Genomic DNA, 20526 nt, shown 5'->3' with positions numbered 1-20526 from the left:
ACTCAACATGCTTCTTCACTTTAATTTAATCATACACAACTAATGTTTTAACTCTTCCACTTCAGATGATAGGAGTAGACTTTAATTGAGTTTAACAGCAGTAACAGCTGCTTGAAGATCATTAACTTTCCAATGGTGTTTTAGTATTTAAAGATATGCAGAGTCTAACATTGACTTGTGGGAAAAAACAGTTCTATATTGTGTTGATATTCCCACTGAGGATTCAATACAGAGCAGCCTGCTGTGCCTCATTCCTCCTGTGTAGACCTGTAGTAGACAGGTGTGGTTGCTACACTAGGTTAGCTACGTTTCTTACAACATGGGGGGGTTGTGCACTCGTAGATGTAACACCCCCCTCTCTGTATCTCTCTTTCTCTCTCTCTCTCTCTTTACATGCGACATTATCCCTTCTGCTCGTTTGTTAAAGTGCCCACCTGTTGCTGCAACACGGCGGAGCAAGCACAAACTACAAAGACGACCCCATCAATGCAAAATTCATCACAAGCAAGCATTGGGACTCTTTTGGATGTTCAGGTTTTGGTTGCTTCACTCACATCTATAGGTAGCTGCATATAAAGCCTTGTCATTCTATACCTGCGGGCTGGGGAGGCTTCCTGGCCCCGGACAATGGCTCCTCCCAAGGGGGGCCTGGGAAGCGATGCCGCCTGAGACTTTTGGGCTTTTTTTTGAAACGCCGACCAAAAGCCGCAGAGTCGATAAACAAGGCAGGCCCTACTGAAAGCAGAAACTGTGTCATACAAAGTGTAACACCTTTGCTACGGCTTGTTATGAATGCCAAACTCTAATATTACTCAACAGGAATGCGGGACTTCAGAGAGGTTCAGGGTCTTTTGTGGCCCCTCTCTCGCTGCCTGTCTGTTTCACTTAGCAGCATTTATTTTCTGAATCTCTTCCTACATGGCCCTTTTCTATCTGTGACATCTCGCTGAAGGATTTGCCCTACTAAGATTTATTAGCCGGCCAATAAAAACGACATTCATCTGCGATATCTGCTGGGCCGATGGGCGCAAGGATAAGGACTCCTCAGAGAGCATTTTGACTTGAATTACATAATAGCTAAATCATTCTTAGTCCATCTTTCGGAGAGGGAAACACAGGTTCCTTTACACCACAGCTTCAGTTAAGTGGAAATGAATGGGACGCAGTTTGTCCCTCTAGGTGTTCCATAGAAAATGTTTAACTGGTACCACTTTGAAAGAAAACACCTTTTCTAAAGTTGTAATTATAACTTTACTGATCATTAACAGGCATTTAATAATGCTTTATAGCTCGATTGTGATTGATTTATTAATATGAAGAAATTTGGGCTCCAAGGTTGTAAAGGGTTAGGGTTAGGGATTTATTACTGAATTATGAAAGTGTGTAACTGCAGTATTACCAAAAATAAAGAATAAACAGCAGTCAAAGGGTCTTTTCATAACCTGGAAACTCAAATCTGTCCTTATTAACAGTTTATATTGATGTCTGAAATATGACTAAATGCTTATTAAAGAATAATAAAGCAGTTACTAACAATTCATAAAATGGGCTCCTTATTAGGAAGTATTTTCTTTCTCTCAGACCTGCAGCTACAAACAGCTTTCACACAAATTTCTTTAAAATGTGTTTGTCATGTTGTAAATATCTTACTACTTTCACTTGCCAGACAAATTTTCCCAAGTTTATCTTATCTTACTTGCTCACTGCTGATACTGGATGAAGCAAATATGTTGGAAAAGGACTTGTCATTGGATTCTCACCCAGCAAAGTTGGCCATATTTCAGTTTTCTCTACAAAGTTGTGGCAAAGGACAAATAATTGTTATTTACTGGTTATTAACATAAACAACATTTTAGGGGAATGATAATTTTCAGAGATTGTTATGCCCCAAATATGTAACATAACATAAACATAATTTATGCGCTTCAAAAGCTCATTTTGGTCAAAGTATGGGTTTCAGTAGAGTACTAATACTGGTGGCTTGATAGTGGCATGCAGAGGTTGTAAAATTATAATGGGTTTGCAATAGATGTAATCCCTCAGCTCAGAGCAGGTGACTGCATTACAGAGATGTTCACTTGTAGATAGTGACCCCTAGAGGCACATAGATGTCTCTCATCTAGACACTTGTGGCCCGTTGCCATGTGTGAATGCGCATCTAATTAGACTGCTCACAAGTTTGGCAGAGCTGCTCAATGCCCTCTGCAGGCAGCTCACGGCCAAGTGAACACAGGAAATATTTCACAGATTTTACTAGTAACAAATGAACAGAAGATATATAATGTTATTCCTCATGACTATTTGTCAAGCTACTTTAAAATGATTAGGCTATATTTTCAGCATCTCAATGAACAGATTGGGTTTTTAAATGCTCAGTTGAAGAAAATGACTACCTTGAATTGTTGACAGCGTTGCCATATTTTCTCCCAATAAATTAATACTTAATTGGTGTTAATTAATAATTATATAATAAATAATACTACTACCATGTTCCTGTTTTGCTTTAAAAAAAAACGATACGCCTAGATAAATCATTTACTGTATGTGACAAGAAAAGTTCAATTGAAGCAATCTTATTTGTCAATCTACCCATTTTCAATAGGGAATTACGTAATGTAGACAAATTCACCAGTACAAGTCACTTAGTGAATCCAGTCTGGCAGCAGTTCAGTGACAGCTGTCTCGCTGGCCTCCATCCATCTCTACTGTGCCAACAATATCAGAGGAAATAACCTCCTCCACTGTTTGGATATACAGAACACGACACTGGATGTACTCGTTCATTAACAGGTAGAACACCTTTTCATACATTACACACACATGTTGATATGAATCCAGGTTGAAATGTGAAGAGTATAGTTTAGCTTGTGGTATACTGGGTTTGTAGACAAGTCTTAACAGTTTGCAGTATAGCTTAATGAAATTTAAATGGACACACAATTTGGAGAAATCAGCTCACTTTATGTACATAATATGTTCAGTGTAGGAACAAATACTATAAGGTTCATCAAAATTATAATATTCCATTGTTATAAAAGGTTGAGACAAACAACAAAGAGACAAAGGGAGAGGGTGCTGTAGGGCCAATACAAGCACAGTTTTCTGTAATTATAATCAGTGACAATGTTTTTTGATTAAAAATTAAATCGAAAAGCATTGTCCTTGTCTGGTATGTGAGAATTGTAAGAACACGCAGTCCATATGCTTGGACATGATGGATAAATTAGTGAGCAAATGAATACTTGTGTCGGATGTTGAGACATTTTAAGCTCTGAACTGCAGCTGTCACCCAGTGAAATCTAAAACCTCTTTCCCTCAGCATAATTCATTGCGTACATGCAACCTAACACGACAATGACTTCAGTACAACATAAACAAAAAATAAAGCCGTACATAACTTACAAATCTCAGTATGACTGGAGAGAAACATCTCAACCTAACCTACAACTTACAGCTAGGTGAAGGTTCAACAGCCCATCAGTTGTACTAGGGGTCTAGTGGTCAATCAGTTGTCCTAGAGCTGCAAGGGTCCATCAGACTATTAGTTCAGGTCCAGTAGGCCATCAGCTGTGTTGGAAGTAAAGTAGCCAATCAGTCCCAGCGTTCAACCAGCCCATCAGTTGTTCAGCTAGTCCATTCATTGTCTTGAGGCCCAGCAGTTCATTAGATGTTCAGAGGGTCCAATGGCCCAGTGGTCCATCAGACCATTTGTTGTCTTGGAAGCCCGGCAGTCAAGCAAATATTCTGATTGTCCAAAAAGGTTAGGGTTAGTTATTCAGAAGGTCCATTAGTACATCAGTTGTCCTGGAGATCTAGTGGTTCTGTAGCCCATCAGTTGTGCTGGTAATAAAGTAGCCAATCAGTCCCAGAGTTCAACCAAGAGATGTTCAACTAGTCCATCAGTTGTCTTGGAGGCCCAGCAGTTCATTAGTTGTTCTGAAGGCATCAATAGCAGAAGAGCTGACGATGCTGTTTGGCACCAGACACTTCTAAAGCAGCAGTATGTGCAAAAAGGTATATAAAATATTAATGAAACACAAAAATGAACCCTCAGAAATTGAACAAAAACAACCTAAGTTGAAGCAAACAACAAACAAATAAAATCTGGAGCCTCACAGCAAGTTGCTATCTATTCTCTTCTACAAGAGCTCAACACACTGCAACTTAAGAAAACTTTGCAAATTCACAAAACACAAGCAAAGGATTAGGAAGCATGTTCAAGAATTTGACAAAATGTTTGCAGCATTTAGAAAACACACTGCAAATTCAGACAACACAACAGAATACAGACAACACAAGATATTACAGACAACACAACACATTACAGACAACGTAACTGTTTCCAGAGGCCAATCAAGAGTGGACATGCAATGCACATCTGGACATGCAATCATAATGTTAAAATAAACCAAAAACACTTACATTTAAGCTCATTTTCTCACACCACTGATGGATTGCCGACTTCAATAACGTCATGAGCCACAAACCCCAGCAACAACCAGACGTGTTCATGACTTTTAAGTGTTCTCTGGAAACACTCCTATTGTGGTATTTGCAGTGTGTTTTCAATCGCTGCACATGTGTCGTCAAATTGATGAGAGTGTTTTCTCAATTTGCATGTGTTTTGTCTATTTGCATGTGTTTATTAAGTTAGATGGAGTAGGAAAGAGTACGGTGGCCCTAATAGCTCAACGCACTCTCACTGACCAGCGACTGGCCTTTTACCTTCTTGGCCTCACCTAACTGGAATCTAGTGTCTGCTCAGGTTACCACAGGATCAGTTAGACTGATACAAAGCTTTCAAAGCACATAGAACATTAATGTAGAATTTATGTTATTGCAGACTCCTATATTTGTTACAGACACACATGCACAACCATGAGCACACCAAATTATACAGAATGTCATTCATTATAGAACAGTTTTCTCTTTCCTACGTCAAGTACACCTGCACACCTGCTGTTATTGTCACTGATTAAGCAGATGATCTACCCTACCACCATAAAACTCACAAAAGAAACATCACAACAGGACTGAAGCCCTTCAACAAAAGATAACGTAAAACACAAACCACCCAGATAAAAACCTGTATTCTATTATTTGTGTAATATGTCTGATACATTAACAGAAACTCTGGACTGAAATAAGTGAGTCAATAGAAGGCACTAGTCATGTTGGGAACCAGGTCCTTGTGAAAAGGAAGCGGAGCAACTCTTTTGTCATAGACCGGAGGTTCAACAGTCAATCAAATGTCCCAGAGACCCTGTCGTCCATTCCTGTAGGTCTAGTGGAATATTAGATCAAGTAGTCCATCAACCCATTCGTTTTCACACAGATCCAGCAGTAGCCCACATTTGTCCTGGATATCCAGTTGTTCTGGAGCTCCAGATCCATTCAGGATCATAAAAGGACAACAGTCCATCAGCTTTTTCAGCAGTGGTCCTCATGTTTATCTTCATCAGTCATTCTGGAGGTTTGATGAACCATTGGCAAATCTTCTGCTTCAGGTATCATGAAGGTCCATTATTCCATCACACTGGGTCTTGGAGGTCAGATGGTCTGTCAGCCATCTCTGAGGCTTGGTAGTCATCAACCCGGGGCCTCAGCACCACAGGATGGTCTCTAAGACCTGGCTGCATTCAAGGAGCCATTTTGAGGCACACAAAGAAACAATGTTGTTGTACATTGAGGATCAGCCGAATGTGAACGTGAGAAAACATGTCATGCGTGGTCAATGAGGAGCAGGACCGAGCCACCCCAGAGATCAAAGACCTCTGTTTCTCGTCTGACAGAGAGGGAAGACCTTCAATGCTCCAACATACAGATAAATAATGGGACAATCAGCAGAGAGGATAAATGTTAGTGATCAACATATAATTAGCTAGATAATAGCAGTGATGACATAGTGAAATAAAAGGATGGAATGCCATTTAGTTTGGTTTATTTCAACAGACATCAAAAGCAATGCATCAGTGCATCTGAATGACTGTCAAGCATGACCCATCAAAGACATGCTGCCATGACACCAGCTGTTTATCATAATTCAAACACCAAAAACGTATTATTTCAGAGAAGCATTCATGTTTTGCTCACACAGAGACACAAATCATTTAGATTAGTCTAATGATCTTCAGCAAATAAAAATGTGAGGTGTTTACACTGGTTTTACATCACTGACTGTTAAAGACAACACAGACAAACTGAAACAGACTATAAAGACAAATAAAGAGAAGAATATGAATTGAAACTAACTTTGAAATGTTCTCCATTTAGGAGAAAATGTGTCATGGACTCAAAGTACAGTAACACATCATAGGAAACACAGGTAAACTCTTCACCCAGCATTTCCTGTAAACAATAACCAAAATATATTTCCACATGTCACACAAGGTTTATTTATTTTATTAGGCTATAAATACAGATACTGTGATATATGATCTATTGCCACACATGACAGTTCACAAACCTGACAAGTGTTTCAGTTTGTACGTCACAAGTCAGTGAGTAAAGTCTTGGCCAACAATGACAGCATACTTATCACGCTGCATACTCTCTATTTAGTCTTACCATTGTTTTCTATAAGGGCCCGGGACATGATTTCCCTTCTACCAGTCTTAAGTTAGCGCTTTTTTTCATTTGGTTGAATTGGACCTGTGTTTTTTCCTGTTATTGTTCATTTATAGAACTGTCTCCTGTCTCGACACTACGGTCTGTTAACTTGACCGTTTCCTATTTTACATCCTCCCATACATAAATTATGATATTCTGCTGCTGATAATGAAAGCCTCACACAAAGAACTTTTTTTATTATAATAAAGTCTTTATTCATTTATTTTCTACAAACTGCTGACTTTGCTCTCAGATAAGACAGCTATTATTTGATTTCAGTAACGCCCCGGCCCACTTTGGTGCGACAGAATGAGAGAAAAAGTAGTTTGTAGATTTCTTCTAAGTGTGGAGCTGTGATGTAATGTGTCCGCAGGTATAAATATAGAGGCATGGCTGCACAGCGTCCATGCAGATCAATGTCGCTCCGAGGCTGAAGCCAGTGCGCCTGACGGTCTGGGAATGAGCGCAACTTCCACACGCTCCTCTCTACCGCGCCGCTGCTTCTTCTTTTTATTCTCGCTTCATTGGAAAGGCAAACGCCGGGAGGCTGCTTTCAGAGCCAGACCCGGGATGGGCTCTCTGGCGGCCCTGCGGACCGTCCTGATCCTGGGCCTGGTGACCGGACTGGCGGGATGCGCCCCCGGCCTGAACGGGACGGCGGATCGCTGGGAGGCCCTCTACTCCCGGTCCCTGGCGCGGATCCCGGGGGAAAAGCGGGAGGAGGTCAGCCGGGACGGGGACTACCTCCTGGGCATTAAAAGGCTGCGGCGCCTCTATTGCAACGTTGGAATCGGCTTTCATATTCAGGTGTTACCGGACGGTAGAATAACGGGAGTGCACAACGAAAATCGTTACAGTAAGTTATCAATTAATCTGTTAGATATAAGCATGTGATTTATTTATAATATTTATTTTGTTGGTGGGTCAGTTGTAACTTAAAACACCATTCATAACATAAGACAAGTTAAATTTAAAACTACATAATTCTTCTTTTAATGAGTTTTGGAGAATCTCCAAGAATTAGATGACTTAAAACAATCTGCATGTTCGGCATGTTGTCAGTCAGTGAGTAAACAGGATGCACTTTCTAATCAAAATGTTTCACCACCTGCTGACACCTGATCCAAACCTCCACTTTTCACACTCGTGATCTGGGATGCTGCTGCTCCTGCTATCAGCCTCTGATCGGCTCACAGATATCGATCCGTGTGTCAGTGCCAACATCTGGAGTCCTCCCCGTAGTGCCGCTGAGCATAGCCTATAGGTGCGGGTGCTTTCCGTCTTGTGTGTAACCAGAGCTCGCTGTGATCCAGGCCAGCGGCCAGCCATGCAGCACCTAAAGTTAGGACGCAGCGCACAGATCCATCTGTTAAGACAGATTAACCCCCCCACCCCCCCACCACCCCCCAGACAAAGTCACACACCGCCTCGCATTTGCAGACATGAGGAATAACAAATATTTATTTATCTAACATATCATGTCTAATCCCTGCCGTCCACTGTTTGTGAATTGTGGTCGTATTAAAGTGACAAAAAGGCGAGCTGTGGAATTGACAGGCTGCCTTTTGAGGAACTTAAAGCTTGTTGTTTTGTGCTGCCTGGGTGACTATTTTGAGACAAGGCATAAAAATTCAAGGAGATACATTACACAAAATCTCTGTGAGGAATTCAAGGCACTGTAAAGCATTTTAAAATGATAGCAGGAACAAAGGACACACACACAGGCTGCTGTAAGCCAGCAGCTTGTCAAGGCCAAGTGAGAAGCTGCATCAGCAGGAGACTGTAAACCTTCATCTGTCTCTGCTGTTGATGTCCTCACACTGCCAAACTGATACATTGATGACTGATTGATATGTAAGATATTGTATTGTATTGTCTTCAGGTGTTAAGCAACCAAACATCAGATGAAGTACATCTTTTTGCAGATTTGGAATTGCACACATTTCTTCATACAAAAAAGTAGATTCTAGAAATTCTGTGATTTGTTGAGTTAAGAGCACATGATTAAGCCCATGGTTTAATCAAGAGCTCCCAAACTGTCACTGTAAAATTCACTGTGGTTGAGTCAACAATGTGTACAACCTACTGACAAAAAGGCATCATTTGTTTAATCTATGAATTTATAATCAGGCTTTTCATAATGCCACACCTTGACAAACCAAATAAAAGCAGGTGAGCCTTCAACTACAATTTCAAAATAGTTGACATGTATAAACCTTTGAAATGTTCAGATATGTAAGTGTCCATCAGACTGAATTCCTCAGCTTTCTGGATAGGCTTCATCCAGCTCATCTTCTGAGAATCCTGCACTACAGTATGTGTCAGTGTGTCTGTGTGGATCAGGAAGTAAGGTTTCCCCATCAGATCAACATGTTTCATTGTGTGTGTGTGTGTGTGTGTGTGTGTGTGTGTGTGTGTGTGTGTGTGTGTGTGTGTGTGTGTGTGTGGTTTGTTTCCTCCATGAAGGTCTTCTGCAGATATCCCCGGTGGAGAGGGGAGTGGTGACTCTGCTGGGCGTTCGCAGCGGTCTCTTTGTGGCCATGAACCGGCGAGGAAAGCTGTATGGATCTGTGAGTGTCTGAATAATGACACACACATACACATGCACACACTGTTTTATCAAAGACAAATGCATAGTTTAAGCTATTACATGTGTTCATTTTCTTTTTGTTACGGCCATGATTTCAAGCTCTGATGCTGAAAAAAAAGTGTATGGTCAGGATTTTTTGAATTACTGAGGTTACCAGGGAATTTTGACCAGACACCCCAAAAAAAAAAGTCTGTAAATGGCATGATTGATCAATGGTCTTTTAAAGCCTTTTTCACACTGTCAGGAATCTACTTCTGGTGGTGGAATATGAGTCCTGTAAGTATTGATTTGTTTATGATCATAATAAGTCTGAAACTACTGAGACCAGCATTACATACTATTCACCATGTGTTGGCTCTTGTGCTTCTTCCAGGTTACTAAAACTCACAAATTCATATAAAAAATACATATGATATGACCTCACTGTACTCTTATTGTGAAAAATATTTTTTTTTCAAAATAAGGGTACAGTGTTGTTGTTGTTGTTGTTGTTGTTGTTTTTTGCTTTGATTAGGGTTTTTACAATGTACACATTAAGGAAGTTAAGCATTACTGACCTCACGGTACAGTGTTGTTGTTTTTTGCAATTTACACATGACTAGAGTTATTATTATTATTATTATTATTATTATATATACCTGTATATATTATTATTGACCTCACTGTACCCTTGTTTTTTCAAAATAATGGCTAGAACCATATTTTTTCAAAATAAGGGTACAGTGTTGTTTTTTCCCCACAAAGTCTTTACGAGCTAACACCTTTCTTCAAATGGTTCAAATTGTTTTAGTAAATCACAACATAAAACTAGCTAGTAGCTACTAATCTAACTTATGAGGGACTTTACCCAAAAAATGAATTTGGGAATAACTGGTGAAACCAGCCACGGAGAGAAAATGGCAACAAAAACAATCGGAGCATGGTGTCCTCGGTCCTGCCTCACTCACATCATTCATCATTTCACAATCTCATTTTTTTTGTAAGAATCTTGGTCAAATAGCTATGGTACAATAGCCCTGCACTCACAAATAAAGCAATTGTTTGATAGTAATCACAACGAACAATACAGACTTGAAATTCCCCCTTGAAAAAATGTCCCGGCATCTTTGTTTTGTCTCTCGCTGTCGAACAATCGGCATTTTCAAATAATCCTTATATCTCCCCCTCTTTTTTTTCTCTCTCTCTCTCTCAGTTACACTACAACCACGAGTGCAAGTTCAAAGAGAAGCTCCTCGCCAACAACTACAACGCTTACGAGTCGGTGGCCTACCCGAGGATGTTCATCGGCTTGAGTAAGAACGGCAAAACAAAAAGAGGAAACCGAGTGTCACCCGCCATGACAGTGACACATTTCTTGCCAAGAATCTAGTAGCCTCATAAATAGACTTCACCTCAATATGGAGACGGAGGGGTGTTGGGGGGGCGGCGGGGGCGGAAGAACCTCAAAACTATGATGCACTTTCACTCCAAGCTTTATGCAAGTGTATCATATTTGTTTTTTTTTCTTTGTTTTGCTATGTATATATTCATTTTTTTTATTTATGTTTAACTGCAGTTTTGTATTTTTCTAGGAGGGGCTGTCTTTTCACTGGGGGGGGGGGGGGTTGAGCGGGGGATCAGAGATGCTAAAAACATTATTTATGTTTTCATTTTCTAATTTATCAGACATATGCTGCTACTGAATGAACTCCTGTCTTCGGATGTTGGTTTATTTTTGCACTGATGAGATAAAATTCGCAACAGTGCACAGGAGATATTTGCTATTTTTTTATATTATTTTTAACAAAACAGGGCCTTTTTGAGTCTTATCCTTAAAAACAAAAACAAAAAAAAAACATGAACCACGAGTGTCTTTCGGTGTCAGAGGTGGCACTGATTGCCCAATGCTCCGGGTCTTTTGTGTGGCACTGGAGCCTAATTGAAACAGTATCATCTTACTGCCGGGGAGAGAGAGAGAGAGAGAGGGGAGGGGAGGGGAGGAGGGGTTGGGAGGGGAGTCGAAGAACCCCCACAACCTCCACTGGTCTGTTTATAGCTCTGCCAGGGAGGGTGTGTGTGTGTGTGTGTGTGTGTGTGTGTGTGCGGGTGGGGGGAGTTGGGGTGAACTCTGAACTTTTCTGCCGTCAATCTCAGTCAGATCTATAAGACTGCCGATAGAGAAAGGCATCCTCTTTGACATTATATAAGTGGGGAATTTGGGAGTTTAAAGGCAAGGTCAAAGTGCTGAAATGTAACGGAGAAACCGTAGCCTTGACTGTGGAATGGAACTATTCTTTATGTCAAGTTATTTCTGATTGTCCGGTAGCTGTTGCAACTGGAAGAAAGAAATAAGTCTGGCCAGAGATCGTTAAGCAGGCTGGGGGCAGTTTGTGCCATCTGACAGATATTTGTCATATTGCCAGTGTTGTGCCAAAATTTGTTTCCCCTAGAAAATGCCGTTCAGCCATTGATTTATGACTTCACTTAAAGCAAGCCTGTGTAGCGTGTTACAGAGGAGATAATATAGTCTTACTGATACAAGTGGAGCAGTAAAACACACCCTAACTCACTTCTATACACTTTACTGCTGTCATTTCCACTTGTAGCCACAGCTAGTTGCGTTTCACAAGTTAGCCTTCATATTCTCATGTTGAAATCACTTCAAATGTTTAAATAAATAGTGTTTGGGCTTATTCACTTTCTTGACAAGAGTTAAAGGAGGACATAAATGCCACATTTATGATTGTACAGTCGATTTAAAGCTACAGCCAGCATCCCATTAGCGTAGCACAAAGACAGGAAATAAGCTAACAGCAACAGCTAGCCTGACTCTGCCTACTAGCATTTCTAAAGCTCACCAATTAGCACATTATATCTCATTTGTTTAATCTGTACAAAAAAAAGTATAAAGACAATGTATTGTGGTTTTCAAGGGTTTCTTGGCCGAGCGCAGGGACTTTATAGTGTTTTGCCACAACGTTGCCAGGAAGTAACACCATTTAAACCAACAGCACATGTATTTTTACACATTTTTACACAGATTAAACAAGATATAGCCTGTCAGTGAGCTTTAGAGATATTTCAAACTGTGGACAGAGCCAATTCCCCCCCTGTTTCCAGTCTTTGTGGTAAGCTAAGCTAACTGGCTGCTAATTGTAGCTTCATATTCAGCATACAGACATGAGAGTAGTATCAAGCTTCTCTTGGGAAAAAGGTCAATAAGAGTACTTCTTTTAATGACCTTAGCATAGTCTTCCTTTGGGTTCTAAACATATTTTTTCAAGCTAAGCATCGGTATCATTTACTAAGTGCGTATCCTCTACAGTCATTTCCTGGCGCTGTGATAAACAACACACACACACATTTTTGTTGAGGACACAAACTTTGGAGCAATTGTTGTACAAACACTTTCCAATTCCTTGTTGACTTTATAACACCCAATATTTGAGCTTTATGTAAACTTCCTAGCACATTAGCTGCCTCATGCATTAGGTGCATTTACTGTACATGTTTCTCAGACTCCTTCCTCCTTGTGTTTGCCCCTCACAGTCTCTCTGTCTCTCAGTGAGTCCCTGCAGTCTACTGCAGCCCAGCTCTGGTGGCCATGTTGTCCTAGTTGCGCCTTGTCACGTTCCGGCTATCTTTACCCTGTGATTTACTTTTAGAAAGGATAATCATGGTAGAAATATTTACGGACAGCTGTTGGACTGTACTATATGCTCGGGCCAGTAACCCTATATTTTTCTTTATATATTTTGTAAATATAACCTCTAAGTAACTGAAGGTGCTGGTATTCCTTGCGGGGGGAGCACAGTTTAAAACCAACAGAGCTGGTGTGGAAGTTGCTGTCTGAAGGCATGAGGGTCATTTTATTGGCTCGCTTTGTTGCAATCGATAAATAAATTCACCAATCACCAACAACCCAGGTCAAAAAAACAAAACAAAACAAGACTGGTGGGAGATAATTGACCACATCTTACCCATTTTCTGTTTTTTCTTTACTATGTTCTCCTTTTTTTTCTTTCTTATTCCGTCTTTTTGTCCAAGAGGTCTGAAAAGGTTTAAATCTCAGTCTCAACATTCCACATATGATAGCACGTATTGTAACCAGCCCGACTCTTTCACTGCTGCTGTGATTGTACTGTTTTCTCTGTGGAGCGAGAGTGCCTTCAGTAGAAGTGATGATGTATTAGCTCTGAGACCGGCTACACTGAATGCACACGCTTGGTATTAAGTTGCAAATAGCGCAAGCAAATATCATGCAAACTGTCACTCTCTGTTTTGGCTTTAGGCTGTGATTCCTGCAACACAGTGTGGATATCCAGGCTGATCTAGACTGTGCAGGATCAGGACTGTGATATACATTCAAAAACAACCAAATAAGTGTAAAACCCACTATCTTGTAGTCCTATAACATCTCTTGTTATTGCAGTTGTTTATTTCTCTTTTTTATCACCTCAGCTGGTCAGCAGTGATACATGCAGGTATACTGGTGTGTCTGGTGCTCACAGCTGTGCTCAGTGTTCTCCAGTATCACTGCTTTGCATGGCGGGCATCATGTTTACAGTAGAATACCTTTCTGCCCTCTGTCACTGACCCAGGACCAGCCCTCTGCTCCAGCTGCTCATTTGATTATTCAGCTATAATCCAAGCAAGCAAAGACCAGTGTAGTTCTCAAGTCAGCAGTCTATGAGTGGTGCACAGTACGCCGAGAAAGGTCTCTGTACGCCAATCATAGGCTGATGCATCATAGACAATGCACTCCTTGATTTTGTTATATTGCCTAACAGCAGCCCAAATCTCCAAATTGTCAGTTATACACTTTTCACTTACCTCCATGGTATCTGTCTATGCACATAGTTTTGGTTGCAATGGCTCAAGTTTTGAGATATCTGCCTCAGATTTCTGCTTGGAACAAATCTCTTAATCCACTGTTTTAACCAGAACTACTTTCTAACAAAGAAATAGTCCCTGCGAATGCTACAGATGACAGTATGTTCTATGATATAACAACAACACTGTCTCAGGGAGAACATGCTGCTGTCTTTTTTGGCTGGATGGCAGCAGGCACTGACTGACTGAGTGATGAAGTTTCACAATTGGTCGCTGAGTGTCGCCTAGTGTTGCCAAGGCCAACGTTTCGAACACAGTCCAGTCACATGCCAGGTTCTGACCCGGTCTCGTTTAATTCTGGGAGCCCAACAAAATTCCATTAGCTTTTGTTGTTTTGGGGTAGGAGACAGATCTCAAACCTGATACCTTTAGGGGTACGTTTTTGGAATTCATATTAAAACATCAACAGTGAGCTAGCTGAAAATGTGAGAGTTTGGTTTTGGGTGTGCATCTTTAAATACACTTCATTCAGGACAAAATATAGTCAGCCTATCCTTATATGAGTCATGATACTGTAGATTTCATTGTTCAAGCAGGTTTTCACACATGTATGAACAGGAAACAGATGATATGTTTCTAACTGCTCTGCTGCCTGGACGTCTGTGTTCAGGGAAAGGATTTTCTATTGCGAAGTGATGATATGATTCTGTACTATCTATGATTCTGAGTCCTGTGGTCTTATGACAATTTTGTATTAACTACTTTTATCGGCTGTCCTGTAGTTTTATACAGGGCCTAATAAAATGATACATTGTATGTGCTGTGCACATGGCATAAGTCTAACTTAAGGGAAGCTGACAATAAAATAATGATACCCATAAAGTAACGTGTGACTTTATCTGTATTTATGTGATTAGAGTGTATTTTATTATATGTATTATATCTTATACGTATTCTATTATATATGTGAAACCACCAAGTGCACTCATGGTGTAAAGAACATTGTAGAATTAGAATTATTTTAATATAACATGACATATTTTAACATGACATATCATAACCTTTTAAACACAGGAAGGAAAATAAATGAATTAGCACAATTAAGGAAAATAAAATCAATGAAATACATTTTTACTGAAAAAGAAGATACAATAATTGACAAAATATACAGTACATACGCAGCATATAGATAAGAAACACATGTGCCAGTGTGTATTATGGGATGGAGTTATTGTTCAGGCACGTAACAAATGTGAGCGTTCACAAAGTGTCAGTTTCAACACTTCTATAGACCCTGTGTGAGTGGAGCTACTCTACTATGTACATCCACGCTGATGCAGAGAGTCACACACACGCACACACACACACACACACACACATGCCCTAACCTAACCTAACCTAACCTAACCCTAACCCTTTTCTAGAGACTTACCCTAACCATCACTCCTACTTGCCTCACCTTAATCTTAACCACTGCCCCAAAAATCAGCACCTTTTCCCAATTGGGGACACAATTTTTGTCCGCAATTGCACAAGTTGACCCTTATTAACTGGTCTGAAATGTGTCCTAAACCTTTAATCTGTGCTTAATCTCTGTGTCTCAGCCAAGGTATAGTCCAGTCTTTATGTTATTATAATGACAAAAAAGTCCAGTTATTTAACATGTGTCACTGTCTGTTTTCTTTCTTGTAAAAACATAAGACTAACATTGAGCAGCATCATAGAAAATGTAGAATCCAGCATTTAGTACTAACACAATTTCCTTAAACCATCGTCAAAATGTTAGTTTTGTTTGGCAAATAAAAACTTACTCTCACGTTAAACAGAAATAAATAGTAAATCCTTATAAATAAGAACCTGAAACTTAAAAAATCTTTGACAATGAATTGATTATCAACATAGCTTTAGTTCCAGATATCTGCGTCCATCGGCTGCTGTTGGATTCTCTGATATGAACCTGAATGATTCTAACAGCAGCTACATCCTATAAACACGTTACCTCATTTTTCATCCATTCTCTATAGCTGCTTGCCATTCTGATAGTGTATTGACTGCAGTGGCGCCTTGCCTCGAGCAGGACAGGTGTTCACATAGCTGCTCAACATATGTATTTCTGTCCTTCCATTCAGCTGCAGCCTGGGCTAAAACAGGCCATGTCACAGCCTGAAAGAATGACAGAATGACAGCTTTCTGCTGGCTGAAACCAAGGCCAGCCCTGTTAAAGGTCTGTAAACTAGGACTAAAGATAGAGCCCAGCCTCCTGCATCCGCTGTCCCAGCTATTGTCTGCCAGATACACACAGACACACACACACACACACACACACACCACGCGCTGTACTCCAACACACACCTGTGAGATGAAACGTCTGAGCCTCTCAAAGCTAAACAAGACGTGAAGACAGACAGAGTTAACAACAATGTGTGTGCTAACAGAGAGAAGTGATTTAACAGCCATTTACTGGTGTCTGAGTAGACACACAGATAGGTGAGGAGAACTTAGGTCAAACACAAGCCTCACACCCACACACACACATACACACACACTTGCTATGTTTTTTGATGTTTTATTAGATGAGGGAGAGAACAGAGAACATTGAGGAGATCTGAATTCATTTTATACCTTTGTTTGAATTCATGTTACCAGGCAACACATATGTGGGTGTAGACTTAATGTTAATTTACAAAAAAAAGTACTTTTTTTGCACCCTCTAGACATCTTGGCCAACTGACGACATCATTAATCCATCAATTAGTAAAGCAAACAAGGTCAAGCTGGTGTTGAAATAGCTAGCTGCTCTCTGGATGGTGCAGAGGCAAATCAGGTGATTACTGGGACTATTCAAATGTCCCGACCAGCTGCAGCCAGCACCCAGTCTGCCTGACAGGACACCTGCTGCTGCACACCTGTCAATCACACACACACACACACACACAAACACCCACACACACACACACACACACACACATGGTCTTTCATCACGGCCGTAATTATGTGTCACTTTGCACTCCACTCATGACAGAATTCACACATCGAGACATGCAGGTTAAGTTGCTATGGTGACCAGTCCTTGAGTCCAACCCTGGTCCTGGCCTGGTTCATTTAAGGCATATTTCAGTTTTTAACAGGCAAATTAGCAAAGTGTTGCTGGAGATAGAGACATATATTTAAGTGTTTTATAGTAATATAGTAATATATTCTATACATTAAATAATTATTCTTAATGTGGCAATAATCTAGATTTTTTTATTTAACATTTCTTAAAGCAGGAAGTCTCCTGAGATACATTACCTTCTTGACAATGGAGACCGGCCAACATGTCAGTGTACAATAAGAGTCACTTAAAATTAATTTACAACAATCACATGTAACACAACAAAACACAACCTAAGATATAAAAAATATAAAGCAAAGATCATTTAAAAAACAATTGCATGAAACATTTTATAAACATATTTCAAAGTCTAGGGTTCAGAGCACAAAAATACAGTTTTACAAAGTCCTGAGCTCTGTATGGATTCTGAAGATGATCCATCTAGATGATCTGGTCTGATAGGTGTTTGAAACAGGAAGTTTACTATGGATGATTTTAAGAATAAAAAGGTGCACAAAAAACACAACATAAATCAAGGAGGAACCCAGTGTAATGTCGTCTTTTTCAAAAGTTTATTTTCATTTATTTATCTTTTTATATACTTTTTATTGAGTTTTAAACAACTAGAACAACACACAATGACCCTGCCCCAGACAGCTGTACAGCACACCAAAAATATATAAATAAATAAAACTTAACAATTATAATAATACTAAATATTGAAAACACTTGAGTAAGATTAAATAACAATAATAAAGAAAAAAATTAAGGAATTAATTTTAAAAAATACATCAGACAAATAAGCTGACTCAAATCAAATGAGGTTACACAAAACATTGCCTCCAGTCCACTCTATGAATGGCTCTCCCTGACACTTGGTGGGGAAGTTTTGATCCATTTGGTGTAATGTCCTCTTTAATTACAATTGGTTTTAATTGCAACTCATTTACTGTTTTGTGTATAAGAACCCAAATAAAACCACAACTCCAGGGCATGAAGGGCCAGATGATGCAGATGTTTCTTGGTAAGCATCTCTGGAAAGATAACATTAGACAGTGTGGGTGGATATTATGGATATGGAAACTTTTTACTATTACAATAATGTATTACTCAGTGCTGTGCTGGTAAAACTTGCTCCTGTAGTAGGAGGGAATTTATCTTTGAAAATGGAAAACAAACCAGAGGAACTCATTCAACTTTTTCCACAAAGACAGATGAATGAAAGTCACAGAAGAGAGCAAAGTGCAGTGAGACAGAAAGTGACGCCAGGCCTTTGGCTCTCTATGAATAAATATAACCATGATTTCAGTAGTGACTTCATGCAAGCAGCATGACACGATGACACAAGTCACACAAGTAAGCCAATCAATTACTAAATGTTCAAGGAGACTGCGCTCTCACAATGCAACACATGATTCAGAAATATCATCAGATTCAATTTGATTAAAACTGAAAAACAATGAATTATTTTTCTTTGTATTACAAAAACCCTTCCATTTTATTTTGAGATGAGATAAATGATGTTTGTCTCATACATACTGAATCTTATTTCATACACTAACTGTCAATATTATTTAATTGTATTGAATTCGTAGTATTGGCATTAATATATGAGTTTAAATTCCAAGCAAAAACAGTCAGAAGTTAATCAGACTTAACTGAACACTTGTGATCTTTGTGAGCTTTGAGCCTCAAAGAAAACCACTCTTGTGTCTCTGTGGGAAGATGGCAGTTATCGTCCGCCTGTCTGAGATGCTCCAGATGTTGAGCTGTAAACTGAAGGTACTTCTAAAGACCCCCTCCATCCTCCCACTTCCCACACCCATTTCTCACTGTGATTTCCTGTGTACTGGCTTGTGGTGTATATGTGTGACTTTAGGAAATGATGTGGACTCTTGTCTTGTACTCACAGGAGCTCACGGTCACGGCTTATTAGCGAGACTCTAAAGCTGTGACTGACTGAGTGTCCCATCGACCCTATTGCTCTATCAAAGGCTGAACACTGAAACAATATTGGAGAACAAGCACTTCTGGTCCAGCCTGAACAAAAGTATGTGTATGTTTCCATCTAAAGGATGCATAAGTCTATCTAACAGAATTAGAAACAAAATAACTCCTTAAAGTTGTCTACAAACCATATGAGGCAGAAAAGTGAAGAGCCACTCAAACTAATGATCTGTGGAGACACAGCTGGGTTTTAAACCTCAATACTTTTGATACTGACTATATGTCCATTGCAAGTTGACACTGAATATCTAGTTAAATTCATAATCTTGCTTTTTGTTCTTTGGATCAGATAGTTCCTGGATTAAACCAAACATTTGGCTAATTTTAGACTGAATTTTATTTAGGCCACGCTCTTGTACTACTGCTTGTGTTTAGATTAGAAATGTGTGAAACATTAGGGCCACAGACCAGAACCGGCCTGCCAAGGGGTCCGACCCAGGCTGTTCTTCAGGCTGTTCTTCTGTTTTGTAAATATCTGTTTAGACAAAAGGTTTTATAGTAAATCATATTTCTCAATGTCCAGTATAGAAAAAATGTATTTGGTATCAGTATCAACATTCATAGGAAACTGTATCATATTAGCATTAGCAGTAGTATTGAAATATCCCAACCCCTAGATACGTAAATGTGTATGAAGAACCTGTACATGCTGTAGATTGCTAAAATGGTTAATACAAACAGTGGCGGATAATTGAGGCAAACATATCTCTTGAATACAATACTGAATCAACAAGCTTAAGTCCAAAATCTGGCTGCTGAATTGTAACATGATATTAGAACGTCCTTCCTTAGGATGCAAAATGGAAACAGTGTTGCAACTAAGCACAGGTGTGTTTTAGAAGAGTAATGAAGCACAACAATGTAGCTAGCAGAGATTTTCTAAATGTAGCATCTGACCAACGTTTTGACATTTCAGTTCATATACAGTAGCAACACAACTAGCATTTCTTTCTGTTTGTCAAGCATGGGCTATTAGTAGCGTTAGCTTGAAGTAGGTAAAAATGTTAACTGTTAAACTACTTCTCTTCCTCTTTTGACCTAAATATGCTAATGTTGAGCTACAGGCGAGCTTAGTATGGTGATTACTTACAGGAAACAGGTTATTAGTATCAAATATAAATAGGTGTAAATTGCTAAAAGGTATAGCTTGGCTTAGCAGGTGTAGCTAGCTAGCATTCAGAATTCATTCAAACAGCAATGGCAAAACAAGTGTGTAAAAAATCTCCAAAACGTGTCAAATAACTACAGCTGTAATCCACCCATCATACATTTTCAGCAAAATATGAACAAATATGTCTCGCTACATATTTCATTACACTTTGGTGAAAACTAGGGCTTGTTGCTAGCATAGTTAGCTGTTGACATCTCTTTGTCGTAACCATATTTGCTTTTACTGTTCATTTGCGGCAGACAT

The 20526-nt window shown here is 39.6% G+C and overlaps 1 protein-coding gene across 1 annotated transcript; it reads left to right on the top strand.

The window, feature by feature from the left end:
• Positions 1-7068: 7068 nt before the first annotated feature.
• fgf4 (fibroblast growth factor 4) lies at positions 7069-10568 on the top strand. Its single transcript, XM_053320540.1, has 3 exons — positions 7069-7465; positions 9076-9179; positions 10392-10568. The coding sequence occupies exons 1-3, from the start codon at positions 7069-7071 to the stop codon at positions 10566-10568; spliced, it is 678 nt and encodes a 225-aa protein (XP_053176515.1).
• Positions 10569-20526: the final 9958 nt, after the last annotated feature.

This window comes from Scomber japonicus, chromosome 1 (assembly GCF_027409825.1).
Source record: "Scomber japonicus isolate fScoJap1 chromosome 1, fScoJap1.pri, whole genome shotgun sequence".
Lineage (NCBI taxonomy): Eukaryota > Metazoa > Chordata > Actinopteri > Scombriformes > Scombridae > Scomber > Scomber japonicus.
The sequence above is the reverse complement of the archived record's forward strand: the minus strand, read 5'-3'. Positions and strand labels throughout refer to the sequence as shown.

Excerpts from the sequence above, each read along its gene's own strand:
- fgf4 (XM_053320540.1), top strand. The coding sequence starts at position 7,069 with ATGAGCGCAACTTCCACACGCTCCTCTCTACCGCGCCGCTGCTTCTTC. Across the intron at positions 7,466-9,075 it reads GCACAACGAAAATCGTTACA|GTCTTCTGCAGATATCCCCG; the intron begins GTAAGTTATCAA and ends TCCTCCATGAAG. Across the intron at positions 9,180-10,391 it reads GAGGAAAGCTGTATGGATCT|TTACACTACAACCACGAGTG; the intron begins GTGAGTGTCTGA and ends TCTCTCTCTCAG.